Genomic DNA, 12,928 nt, shown 5'->3' on the forward strand with positions numbered 1-12,928 from the left:
CACTGTGCGTTCCTCACAGTGCAGATGAGGAGAAGAAACGGTGAGCCCCTGCAAGAGGCACTACAGGCCAAGAAAGCACTAGAGCTGGGCTGTCTCTGGCTGTGGTGCTATGTGCCACCTATGCAGCCCCTTTTTCTGGCCCACGGTGGACATCTCTTCCCCAACTTGCAGCCAATGCTGGCTCACGAAGTTATGGCCTAAGAAGCTGCCTGGGGGTGGCTGGGGAGGTGGCTCAGCAGTTAAGAGCACTTGCTCCTGCAGTGAATCTGGGTCCAAGTCATATCACCCACATCATGGCTCATAACTAACTATAAGCCCAGTTCCAGGGCAACAAGATTGTGCTTGGCGAACATACACACATGCAGGCAAAACATTCGCACACATTAAGCAAATGAATCTAAAAGAAAGAAAAAAACTATCCGGGAGGAAGATGGCTATGGCTGGCCACAAAGACCCTCTTACAGTGATACCCTGGGCCAGACACATCCCTTTCTACAGACCACATCCTGGAGCGAAACTCCCAGCACCTATGATATGCCTGTGTCTGGGGTCAGGATACTGAGAAGGTAATGCGGTCATTAAGGTGGTCCCATTCTGTAATGACTGGGGACATGACTCAGTGCGTAAGAGCACTGGCTGCTCTTCCAGAACGCTTGGGCTCGACTCCTGGCACCCACGTGCAGCTCGCAACTGTCTGTAACTCCAGCTCCAGGGGATCCCACACCCTCACACAGACCTGCAGGAAAACCACTGATATACATAAAATAAAAATAAATAAATCAGAAAAAGAGCAGCCCAGGATACAGACACACACAAAAGGAACATCCTGTAGAGACACAGCAGGGAGGCGGCCATCTGCAAGTCAACAAGGGAAGCCACTCAGGGAACCTTGATCTTGGACTTCAGCCTCTGGCACTGTGAGCTTGCTGTTGTTTCGGTCAAGGCCTGTGATTCCTTGCGGTGGTAGCGGAACCACAACTATGTTATGGCACAAACCAGGAATGACAGAGATGGTAATGTGACTCATAGCAGAGCAGAAGGGAAATGTCCCAAGAAAGACAGGTCTCTTGGATGGAGCAGCACTTTCATGGACAACTCTGGGCCCAGGGAACCTTGGATAGTCCTTGTGTCCACTCTTTCCTAATGTCTGTGGGGTTCAGCTGGGCCTGGGTACCCCCTGAGTTAAACCTAGGGATGCAAATGTTAGTTTGAGGCTGTGTTCCTTCTAGGGACTTGGGTACCATGAGCTAGTGGCTTCTTTGCCCTCACTGAAGGGTCCCTGATCTGGAGGAACAAGGAGAGAAGGCCTGTGCTCAGCAGAGGACCAGAGCTGCTTCCTAGGCAGATGGATGTGTGCGTTCTCATCAAATATAGCAAAGCCTGGAAGCAAAATTCTGTATGCCAAAGAAAGTGCTACACTATGGAGGAAGGAGTTTCATCTGGGAGCCATCCTTGGCTTTTGAGTCTCTCGAGCTGCAGGGAATCGAAGCCAGAGGATAGAGAAGCCACCTCTGCTGTTGGCTTCTAGGGTAGCTGCACATATCATAGTCCTTTGGAAAAGCAGAAGCAGAGATATAAGGGTCTTCTCCAACACGACAGTGCCCACCATCTGTACCTGCTGCTCCCTGCATAGACATGGCTCTCCTCACTGTTCACATCAAGTCCTTCTTGGCTATCCTGAGCCTGGGAGTCACACTCACCAGTGTGACACAAGCTGGCTTTTGCTCTGCCAGGGGGCAAGCTCCTGCTTTAATCGCACCCATGGGATGCTGGGAAGACTGTCAGTCCCAGAAGTCACCCACTTCGGGCAAGAGGGAATCTGCAGTGCAAGCCCTTCCTACTGTACCTACTGGGATAGTCTAGAGTCTTCCTCGAGTCTCTCTACCGGGACAAGCATCTTGCCTTAGGCTGAAGTTTGAAAGCCTAAAGTTACTGTGGCTGAAGTTCCTACTCCTTGGAGCAAGATGCAAACATGCAAAACCGGGCAGAAAGGAGAGGGGCGATGTTGTTCCATCCCTCATGCTGAGGCCAGTGCTAGCTCTGTCTAACCTGGATCTTCTCCCTTCCTCCCTCCCTCCCTCCTTCCTTCCTTCCTTCCCCCTCTCCCTCCCTCTCTCCTTTCTCTCCCTTCCATTATTAGTTCTATCTACCTGTTCTCCATTGCTTCCTTCTTTTTTGCCCTTTTTCTTCTTTCTGCCGCTTTTCCCTTTACTCTTTTCTCTTTCCCATAAGTTTATTCAAGTTCTTTCTTTCCATAGTTTGTGTGCGTGCATGTGTGCATGTGTGTGTACGTGTGTGTGTGTGTGTGTGTGTGTGTGTGTGTTATCATCCTCCTTTGGCTCAATGTCCTCCGCATTCCCCTTCTTGCCTAAGAACAAGGGTTATAAAGTATGAACTGCTACAACGTGCCTGACACGGAAGTGGTAGGATACTGTAACAAATAGATGAGCTCAATCAACTTATTTTTTTTTAACCAAAAACATCTGTATTTTTTAAGTCTTTAAAAAAAAAACTCTTCCTTTCCCAAAATAACCATGATCAGCTTAGAAAAATGGGTGTATATCTTCAAAGTATTTCCTTTTAACGGAAACTTCATTTTATAGAATCTAAACAATAAAGGTTTTTAAAAAGCCAGAATAAGTCAAGGAAATCCACTCATACTCCAGGCCCTTCTCCTCCAGAACCAGCATTGTTATATTATTTCCATTTAGTAAAATCTGATCTAATTTTGTAATCCTTCTTCTTTCTGGTGTAATTTTAAACTCTGTGACATCTTCCAACACCATATTGACAAAGTCATCAAATCCCAACAATTTCTTTATCTCTCTTCATCACGACGTGAATTCTTGATCCTATACACTTGTCCACAAGCTCTAGTGGCAAGAGCTGGGACAGGTCTGTGGTCGCTGTTAGCCACCACAGACACGCTGGAAGTGCAAGATCAATCAACTTATAATGAAGAAATGTTTATTTAGGTTCTCTGTTCCAGATGTTTCGGTCCATGGCTCATTAACCACACTGCTTTTGGGCCTGCGGTGGGGCAGCAAGTCCTGGTGGGAGTCTGTGGCAGAGGGAGCTGCTTGCCTCGTGGCAGGAGTTAAAGAGAGGGAGGAAAAATAACAAGCAGGTCCTGGTATCCCCTCAGAGTCATACCCCCAGTGGACTGACTTCCTCACACTAGGTTCCACCCCTTAAAGGTTCCATCCACGACCCCCTAGTAGAACAACAGACCAGATACCAGCCTTCAACACATGGCCCTTGGAGGGGACATTCAAGATCCAAAGTAGAGCACTGGGTTTTAACAGTGTGCGGGTGTGTTGTGTCCATCAACCTGATGAACTGTGGAAAGCTACCCTGTTTGTGGATCTCCACACCCCATGTATGTGCTGTGGCAGTACAATATCACAAAAATATCTTTCACATTCTAAGAGATTGGAACTCAGGCTGGACCTCACCGCCAGAGCTAATGACACACCTTGAGGTGATTAAGATGTCCCACTGTATCCTGCTGTCCCACTGTATACTCAGCCCTTAAGGAAACCAAGTAACAACCAACCTAACTTGCCTTGGGTTTCCCCTAAGTAATCAGCTTTTACAACCTAAGCCAATTCATGACTGTGAGCTTAGGTTATGTATTTTTCCATGCCTCTGACTCAGGGTAATGCAGGTGTGTATTTATGTTATGGTAATAAATGCTGGAAACAGGAAATAGGTTGAAAGTAACCTTATAAAACAAACAATTGCGTAAATGGTAAAAGCAACCTCCAAATAATGTTTTATTGCGTGTATGTGTGAATGTTACCTGGGCCAGTTGGGGTGGGTTTGGGGTCAGTAAGATTTCACCTCTCATGCGATTCTGTTGATTTCTGTAAAGTATCCCTCTTCCTGCCCCACGTGATGCCGTTGTTAGGGACACACAGACACAGGGACAGAATCCTAAATCAGCTTTCTGGCAGGCACACATCAGACTTGTACAACAGCCAGGGGGACGGTGGAAGACACAGGGAAGGGGAAGCAAAGAATTCGAATCTGGGCTCACCTGGGTAAATTACCCTAAGGGACAGTGAGCGCTTTTAATTTCTTTTCCTTAATGTGACTTTGATGCATTGTTGCCGATCCTGAGTTTATCACCACTGTGTTCAAACGAACACAATGCACGCTCTTAGCACCGACGAGGCATCTCAGGCACACGGGAAGTCACTGATGAGTGAGTGAGGACTGATGAACTGGAGCCTGAGTTGCTTCACTTAGGAATGAGTGCAGAGGCCAGCAGCTGAGCCTTGGGTGTCCCTCAGACCCTAGCCTGCTAGCCACTCCCACTGTGTTCTCCACAAAGCAGAGCCTGGGGCGCACATAACTTTATAGAGAGGGATGGGTGTCACAGACACTTACCAGTCCACTAAGGCAGCACTGACTTCTGATCATGATTGCCTTCTTTCTCCTGCCAGCCACATCTCTGAGCCAGGTCAACTTAACTGGTGGGTGGAATGGAAAGTGCCTGGCTGCTGAGCGCCCTGAAGCACACTTGGATATGTTGCCCCTCCCATCTTCTTCCCAAAATGGAAAACCTTTTATGCAAAGACTCCTCTGCATCTAACGGAGAAGCAGAATTTGTTTTCCCTGGCTTGCTGCCTCTTTGAAGTGTTGGCTACTTAGCGGTGCAATTAACCACAAGCCTGCAGGAGTAGAGGCTCAAAGAGTTTCATTTGAACCTGACAGGAGCTGGGCAGGAAGAGAACAAACACTCGGAAGATGATGAAAAGAAAGCTTTGAGGAAAGGTGGCAGGGCTTCCTGGCTCGACAGGAGTGAGAGTGGCTGATCTGGCAAGCCTGGCACGCTCTCTCAATGCTGTGAGCCCCAGAGGCTGCCTTCAACACGGGGCGATGGCACCCACACTGCCTTGTCAATTTCCTTCTAGCGCGTAGCCTTGCCCTCATAACAGGGCCTGGTGTCTCTCTACTGGCTTAGCATCATTTCCTCCAGGCAGGAGGAAAGGCCACAGCTTAGGGGCCCCCAGGAACACCTGTTTGTCACTGGAGGAAACTCCACATGCCTCATTCTCTTTCTCCATCCTTCTCCAGGCCTGAGATCTGGCTGTGCCCACATTGCCAGCTCCACACCGAGCTTCTGCTCTGGCCACTTGGAGCCACTCACTCCACATACAGTTTCCTTCCATGTGTCTCTGCGGCTGTGTGTTCCGCTTCCTCCATCCTCCAACCTGCTGGATAGCTCACGCTCAGCTTCTAAACTTATTTTCGTGACACTTCTTTTGCAAAGCCTGTCTCAAGTTTCCTTCATGTCCCTGACTTAAGTCAGGCCTCTTCTTTCCCCCTTGGGGCCTCTTGCTTTCTCTGCTCTTTATCCTGTTCCACGCATACCTGTTCTCTGTCCACTGCCTCCACTGCGCCTTAAACCTGGGCACTCTTATTTCCTAGAGCAGGCTGTCATTTGTAAATACATTCCTTGACCAGCTCCCTTGTCCTCTGGCTGTCTTGCAATGCACCTTGATGTCCACAAGGGGGAAGGCTCCCTCTTGGGGCCTCGTTTCACAGCTGTCTTGAATTCACTCCAGCAAGAATTCTCAGAAAGAAGCATGACTAAAATTGAGACTTCTTTTTTCCTCATTGAAATAGAGCAGGGCTGCCGTTGTCAGAGGCTGTCACATATACTGTTTGTCCATAATATGCAGAAACTATTTTTTAAAATGACACGCACTACCACACTGAAAAGCACAGATGCTCACGTGGGGAACGGTCTCCCCTACACCCACTTTAAATCCTGCTGTGCTCATTGACAAGTTTGGAAAGGTACAGGAAGAAAGATTGGGACAGATAATGATGCTAGTTGCAAGGGGTCCACCACTGTGACCTGATGAGTTCTGTGGCCTCTAAGTGTCCATTATAACCCTGGTCCTCAGGACCGTGTGTGCGGAGTATGAGGACCACAGTGCAGGACCCTAATGCCTGGTGGATATATTTTTTTCTTGTGACCTTTTTATTGGGGTCTATCATGGGTTGTGACTGTCACCTAAGGTTTTTCCTGGTTTTATAAAAACCCCCTTTGAGCCGCCCCACTTCTGCAAGGCACGGAAACGCCTCTCCTCTGTGTCCCCGTCTCACTTCTCTTTGAATGTGTCATCTCGGGCCCGTGCATGGTGCACCAAATGCCAGGAGCTGGGCCACAGCTGTCGCAGTGAAAACTGAAATCGAAAAAAAATGACATGCACGCCGTTTCTTGGCATTCTCGGGAACTGGATGTGTTCTCTGCACTTCTGTGGAAGGGCGTGTGAGCCAGCCTGTGAGTGGCAAGCAGACTTGGGTCTGCACCCTCGGTCTGCAGGTAAGGGGCACTGGATGTCATGAACGCCAACACCGAGCTGCCTGGAGGTTCACCCCAAGCCTAGAATAAACAGCCCCTGTCCCCAGCCCCGTCGCCAGGCCTGCAGGGACCACCAGGTGCCTTGAATCTGCCTGGGCTTAGGTAGCTCTGCCCCCGTAGACCCCAGCCTCCAGCATTCATGGGCTGTCCTAGCAGTCCTGTGGCACGGCCAGGTACCAGGACACTTGCCCTGGACTGGCCAGGGATGCAGACATGCAGAATCCCAGGCAGGTCTCCAGTCAGGTCCAATGCCAGGGCCTGTTGTTTCCTAGCCATGTGGTCTTGGTAACCTACCTTCCTCCTCTGGGCTTCTACTCTTTCATGTAGAACATGGGACTGACAGTGTTCATCTCACGGAGTTTTTCTGACTATTAAACTACTTTGTTTTCAATCACCTGACACTTATCAATTCATAACCACGAGTCACGGCTGCAGGACTTGGCAGCCATTGTAAGGAGCTAGATAATAAACCTCTTTAGTTCTGAAGCCCATGTAGGTGGTAGGGTACTAGTCTCATCTGTGGCTGTGGTGTAGAAGAGGCCCTAGATGTTACATAAAGCAGTAGCCTGGTTGTTGCTAATAAAACTTTATTTATAAGGTCTAATTTCTAAGAGGATGTCTGCTCTGGTGACTGCATAGTTGAGAGGTAGGAAAGGGGGTAGAGAACGCAGGGTTGGCTTTGTGATGTGGGGAAGGAAGGAGGCAGATGTTCCTGTGTAGGGTTCAGAAGGGTTGGTACAGCCTCTTACAGCAGGCTCGGACACCACTTCGGGATTTACGAGATCAGATATTCTGTGTTCCTTACATGTACATAGCACTGCAGTATATGAGCATATGGGCACTGTGCTAAGCTGAGCCCCCTCGTGAATCAGTGAAGACGGGGCAACCAAGGAATCCATGCAGGCGTGGAGAGGATGTGGCAGATACTGATGATCTACGGATGGAGCTAGCAGATACCGAAATGTGTCCAAGTCCTCAGGCTCCTTCTGCATAATCACAGATATTCAGAGTTGCCCCCTGGCCCCTTCTTGTCACTCAGACCACACAGAATTCTCCTGGCTGCTTCCTGTGCAGCCTTTGGAGGGCTTGGTGGCCATCCCACTACCCCAGTTCCCTGCCCAGTGGAAGAGGCAGGGAGAAGACTAGCCAGAGGGTGTGGCCATGGAGCCCACTGCTCCCGGGGAATAGATAACCAATGGAGATACAGCCTGTCCTCCCACCTCCAGGGATGAGTGCCTAAGCAGTCCCAGTTCTGTGCTGACAGGCGTGGTAGGACCATTACAGATTCCTCTCGAGGGGCTGGTGCAGCAGAACGTGAGCTGGATAAGGAAGACTCCTCCCCTGACTCACTAAGGTGTTCTGTCCCCAGTCAGCCAGAGCATCCACCCCCTGAAGATGTCTCATGACATGAAGTTGATCATAATTGTTGCCTCACATACCAGCAGGGACCAGTTCCTTGTGAGCCCAGGCTTAGGCGCTTCATGCCAAACGTGGTCCTGAGAGGCAACAGGTACAGGGGGCCACCCATTTCTTTGGTTGCCCCTGGGGTCTGCTAGAAAAAAAGACCCCAGGTGAAGGTGATGAGGGCTCTGTGATTGGGTGACCATGGAGCCCTGTGGGTGGTTGGACGACAGGTAGCAGGTGAGGTACTGGGGCAATGGCACCCTGAAGACAGAGATGTAGTCTGGTAGATGGCTCTGGACACCATGCACAAAGAACGTGTGTGGTTCAGGGCCACTCAGTCAACCTAAGCTGCTACTGAGAGTTCTCAAGTGAACATCTCTAGGGCCTAGGGTTCTGGCCATGACCACAGGTCTCCTTGGACTAGCCAAAAGGGGACTGATTTGACATCCTGATAGATGGCTTGCAGGCTTCTCTGAGGGGCTTGCTTTTCCTTTAGCAAGGGCCTTGGGGCTGTGGATGACTTTGCTTGGAAGTAATACAGGTTTTCCACACAACAGTGGCTAAAACCAGTCTTCTGGGGTCGGAGCTGGGCAGCCCTCTAAAATGTAAACATCACTGTCCTTTGGAGGCTATGGCTTACAGTAGGGCTGGAGAGAAGCTGTTAAGGGCCATGACCCTTCATATGAGACCAGTCTCTGAGATGCAGCCATGGCTCCCTGCTGAGTCACTATGGGGTCTGGAGCCAAGTGCTCTGCTTCCAACACTCCTCTGGTGTGGGAGCCCACAGAGGTGGCTCTGCTCTATCTTGACAATAAGGTCAGAGAGTTTGAGCCTATTATTGCTCCTTCAAGGTCAAACAACAAGATGTTTTGACCTAAGGTGAAGCTACTGGATGTTTTGTTCCTCAATGTTTTGGAGAAATCCTTGTATCATGATAAAAAAAAAAAAGTCTTTTTGCCATCCCCTTTGGTTTGGGGTATGGCAGGGCTGTGAACCATAAACTTGAGGCTGCAGTATTCACTGATGGTCCTCTTGAATCTATCCTATGTCTATTTCTTTTGTGTCTCAAACCAGGTTGGCCTCAAACTCACAGATTCACCTGCCTTTGTCTCCCGAGTGCTGGGATCAAAGACGTGCACCTCTATCGCCCAGTGTTGTTTACTTTCTAAGCCTCAGTTTCCCCATCTGATCAATGGAGACTCTACAGTTATTCCATCACTGTGGATGATGGGATGCACCCAGTACAGAGCCTACCATGAGCAGGGGAACCTTCTTCATAACTGGGAGACGCCTTTGAGCCACTGTTTAAAGGTGTAGCCGAGGGTGTAGAAAAGACTCATTAGAGAGTTCCACATGGTTTGTGGATAGACTGTTACCCCGCCTCATAGGCACTGCAGGGCATCAGAGCTCTTCTGTGGTAGTTGGAGGGTATGTGCGTGGGTGGGGACAGAAGGAGCACCTCACACTGGTAATGGTCTCCAAGGCCTTTATTGAGAAGGGGAAGAGTGTCTACAGTTGACTGATGGGCACTGGGCAAGGAATGTAACAGTCCCACGGGGAGAGGAATACAGAGGAGAGCCAGTCAGGGTGTGGGAAGGGTCCTCTCCTCCCAAAAAGGCACTGATGGGTGAGCACCCTGGAGCGGGGCGAGGGGGGATTTATACACACAGGGTTGGCAGAACACAGGCGGTCTTGAAGCTAAATACAGCCAGGCAAAGGTGAACAGCATCCTTGAAACCACAGCTGCCCAGGACTCCTTCGGACAGGAAGGCAAGGCCCCCCAGAAGGCTGGCGGAGCTTCGGAGGAGCAGCCCAGCCTTTCCTCTTAGTGTTTTGTGCAATTAAAACAAAAACAAAATAAATATAACTTACACACTTCTTAAAGGGCACTAAAGTCTGGTCTGGGGAAAGCGGCTGAAGCAACCTTCGGAGCGTGCAAAGCAAGGCTGGCCACCAAGAAACCTGGTGGCCCAAGAGCAGGAGGACTCCGTGGACTTGCATCTGCACACTGGTGCATGTAGTCTGTCCTGTGTCCCAGCACCTGCGTAGCCAGGACTTTGGGAGTCTCCATCAGGTACATGAACATGGGTTATCAGATTGCCAGAAGTTCTGGGAAATTCCATCTGAGCTCTATCCATCCCAACGGGGCAGGAAGGAAGGGGACAATGGTTTGGGAGATAAAGTGTGGGTGTTAGCATGGTAAATACAAAAACCCAACGAAGCAAAACACCCTTGGTAACAGAATAACCCTAGAGATGCCTCTCTACATCACCTTACGACATTCCCCAGCACAAAGCACTGCCCAGCCCGGTCTTAAGCTCTTGCTGACCGGCAGCTAGTCATAGCACCTGAGCACGTTATTGTGACAGGTGACTCCTTCTTAAAGTGCTCGGCCAGTTACGTTCTCTTACATACATTAAACTGGTCCCTGGGATTTTTGTTCATAGCGTAGTTTGCTTTAGCAAACTTTTTTTTTTTTTTTCTGAGATCAGGAGGGGAGTTGTGGCCAGGTCGTAGCTATCGACTCTTGGAATTAATGACGACCCTCCCCAGCACACGGTTGATTACAGACCATGGGGCCCCCTTAAGCCCTCAGGCAGCTACAGCTGGGGAGTGCCAGAGCTTGCTGCCCAGTTGCTACTTTCCTCCCCCACTCCAGGCTGCCTGTCTTCCCAATCACGTGCTGTCACAAGGTCTGGGCTCGCCCGTGGGGGCATGTGGGGGGGTGACCTTTAGAAAGTCAGCCCACACAGGAGCTCACCACCATCTGAATAGGAGCCAGGAAGTTTAAAAGAGTTCCTTTTTTAAAATCTGTACTTATACATCCTTGCGGGTCCCACCTCCCGCCCCCACCAACTGTCACTCACCCACCAGCATGAAAGGGGAAACACACGTGTCACATGGGCCAACAGTTCTTCTAGAAACCCCAGGGAACTAGGGTAGGCGGCCAAGGCGGCCACCCCTGCCCAAAGCGATCTTGCTAGGTGTGTACACGCCGGCTTACCCCATTTCCCAAAGAGCATCTGCTGGCCTGGTACCCAGAAGAGCATCTGTCCATGTGACCCAGGGTTTCTCAGTAGAAGAGGAGGTGACAAGCCCAGCGGAGCAGAGGGTAGCTCCAAAGGGCAACAGCTGGGCGTGTGGTCTTTGAAAAGTCACACAGACCGTACAGTACACTCTTTTCAGTCAGCCAGGTCCCCCGCTTCACAGTTGAAGTGGTGATTAAGAATGGTATACCACATGGCCCTTCAAGCAGCTCAGGACTCCAGGAAGGAAAAGGCTTGGCAGAGCCGTGGGCACCCCTGTGAGCCCTGGGAACTACCCACATGATGTGGAGAAACACTGGCCTAAGCCCTTCAAGCTGGAAGAACAAGCGATTTGAAGGGAAATTTAGAAATCATTCCAGGAGCCCACATCCTGCCTCCCTAAGGCCTGGTACTGCCCGAACTGTTAGATGTTCCCCATGGAAGGATTCCGGATACAGGAGTAGAGGTACCCGGCTACCAAGGATTTGGAGGGACAAAAGAGCAGTCTCCTCCCCCAAGTGTGGCAGGCTCTCAGGGCTGCTGCAGATCCCTGGAGGTGGGTATGGGTCTTGAGTCATCTACGCCAGCTCTGGGCAGATCTAGGGGCATTGAGCAGTGGCTCTAGGAGGTGGCATTGTCCCTGGAAGCTCACCTTTGCAGAATGACCCCTCTGAATTCACAGGCAGTTGGTCCCAGATGGAGGAGCAAAGGTCTTTAGAAACAGTCGAAAGCTGCTCCCCATACTCCCAGCTCCTAATCTGGCCTGATTTCCAAGGTTTAACACCAACAAGGTGGGGTCCTGGTTTAGCATCTCTAGAAAGGCCACACAGTGTTCTTGGAAAGCTGGGGCCTCTCACTGGTGGATTCTTTGCTCATCAGCCACATGCAGGTTCCCCAGAGGTTGTGCTCCCAGCTCCCAGAAGTCAGGACTCTGGCCTGGTTTCAGGGCCCATGGTAGGAGGCACCAATGGGGCTGTATAGACCGATGGCACCAGCCACCAGGGGGCAGCAGGGCTCTACAGGTAGCCAGTCTGGGCCTGAACTTTCTGGGGGTCTCCCAGAGGGAGGCTCAATCTCTCAAGTCCCCCAGCAGCCTCTTAGACCCATGCGGGCCCTGAGTACAATGGGCTGTACAGGATGTGGGGCCTGGCTTTGGGTAATTCTCTTCCAGAAGGTAGTTCTACTTAGAGAGAATTAGAAACGCCACCTCCAGGCCCTTGCGTAGGAAGGAAAGAGACCTAGAGAATCTCTTTTCTTCCCTAAGTGTCCTGTAGTGCAGATGGGAGGCTCTGTTCTTAGGTGGGCGCTCAGAGAGGAATGGAGACAGGGAAAGCAAGGGACATGGGAGAGGCAGAGGTGGCAGGCAAGGTGGCATGGGTAGGCAAGGTGGCGGTGGCCTCAGGTGAGGGGGCTCCCCTGGGACATTTCTGTCAGGATGTCGATGAGGTTGTTCAGCCCTGAGAGGTAGCCATCCTCCCGGTTCCCCTCCTGCCAGGGGACGTCGTGCCGCAGGGTCTGGCCTTCTGGCAGGGGTGTGGTTTTCCCAAAGTCGATCATCCACACCTTGGCTTGCTCCTTCTTGTCATGGATGAAGAGGAGTGAGCTGCCAATGACCTGGGGGGAAGAAGGAGGGTGAGCAGGGGGCAGGGGAGCAGGGGGGCAGGGCCAGGACCAGGGTGGGGCAGGATGGGCGGGAGAAGAGGTGGATGGACATGACAGGGCCAGGAGGAGGGAGGTGAGCAGAGCCTGGGGGAGAGGAGTTGGGCTCAGAGGGGGAGTGGGGCTACGCTTCACAGAAAGAGTACTTAGGTATTTGAGAGACTTAAGGAAACTCTGAGGCTATATGATCTTGAGGGAGGCTTGGATCAACAATTTCGCTTCCTACTGGAACTGGGGGTGATGGTGAGGAGTCTCAATCAAGCAGGTGAGGTGTGCCTATCACACTGAAGGCTCAGTATCCTACCTCATGGCACTTGAAGAAGGGAGAAACTTCCAGGGTTTCTCGAATGGCCTTCAGCCGGTCCCGGTAGGCAATCTAAGGACAGAGGAGATCACAGTTTGATATTCTCTCTCTCTCTCTCTCTCTCTCTCTCTCTCTCTCTCTCTCTCTCTCTCTCTC

The 12,928-nt window shown here is 50.9% G+C and overlaps 1 protein-coding gene and 1 pseudogene across 1 annotated transcript in view; both read right to left on the bottom strand.

Annotated features, from left to right (window-relative positions):
• Positions 1–2,636: 2,636 nt before the first annotated feature.
• LOC113456215 lies at positions 2,637–6,154 on the bottom strand (annotated as a pseudogene).
• A 3,108-nt stretch (positions 6,155–9,262) lies between these two features.
• The window catches only part of Itpkb (inositol-trisphosphate 3-kinase B), a 90,597-nt gene continuing 86,931 nt past the window's right edge, over positions 9,263–12,928 (bottom strand). Inside the window, exons 7-8 of the mRNA XM_005348968.3 lie at positions 12,773–12,844; positions 9,263–12,423 (exon numbers count right to left, since the gene is read on the bottom strand). Coding sequence (XP_005349025.1) covers positions 12,208–12,423; positions 12,773–12,844 — 288 coding nt within the window. The 3' untranslated portion in view covers positions 9,263–12,207. The remainder of the gene's footprint in view (positions 12,424–12,772; positions 12,845–12,928) is intronic.

Source organism: Microtus ochrogaster, chromosome 6 (assembly GCF_000317375.1).
Source record: "Microtus ochrogaster isolate Prairie Vole_2 chromosome 6, MicOch1.0, whole genome shotgun sequence".
Lineage (NCBI taxonomy): Eukaryota > Metazoa > Chordata > Mammalia > Rodentia > Cricetidae > Microtus > Microtus ochrogaster.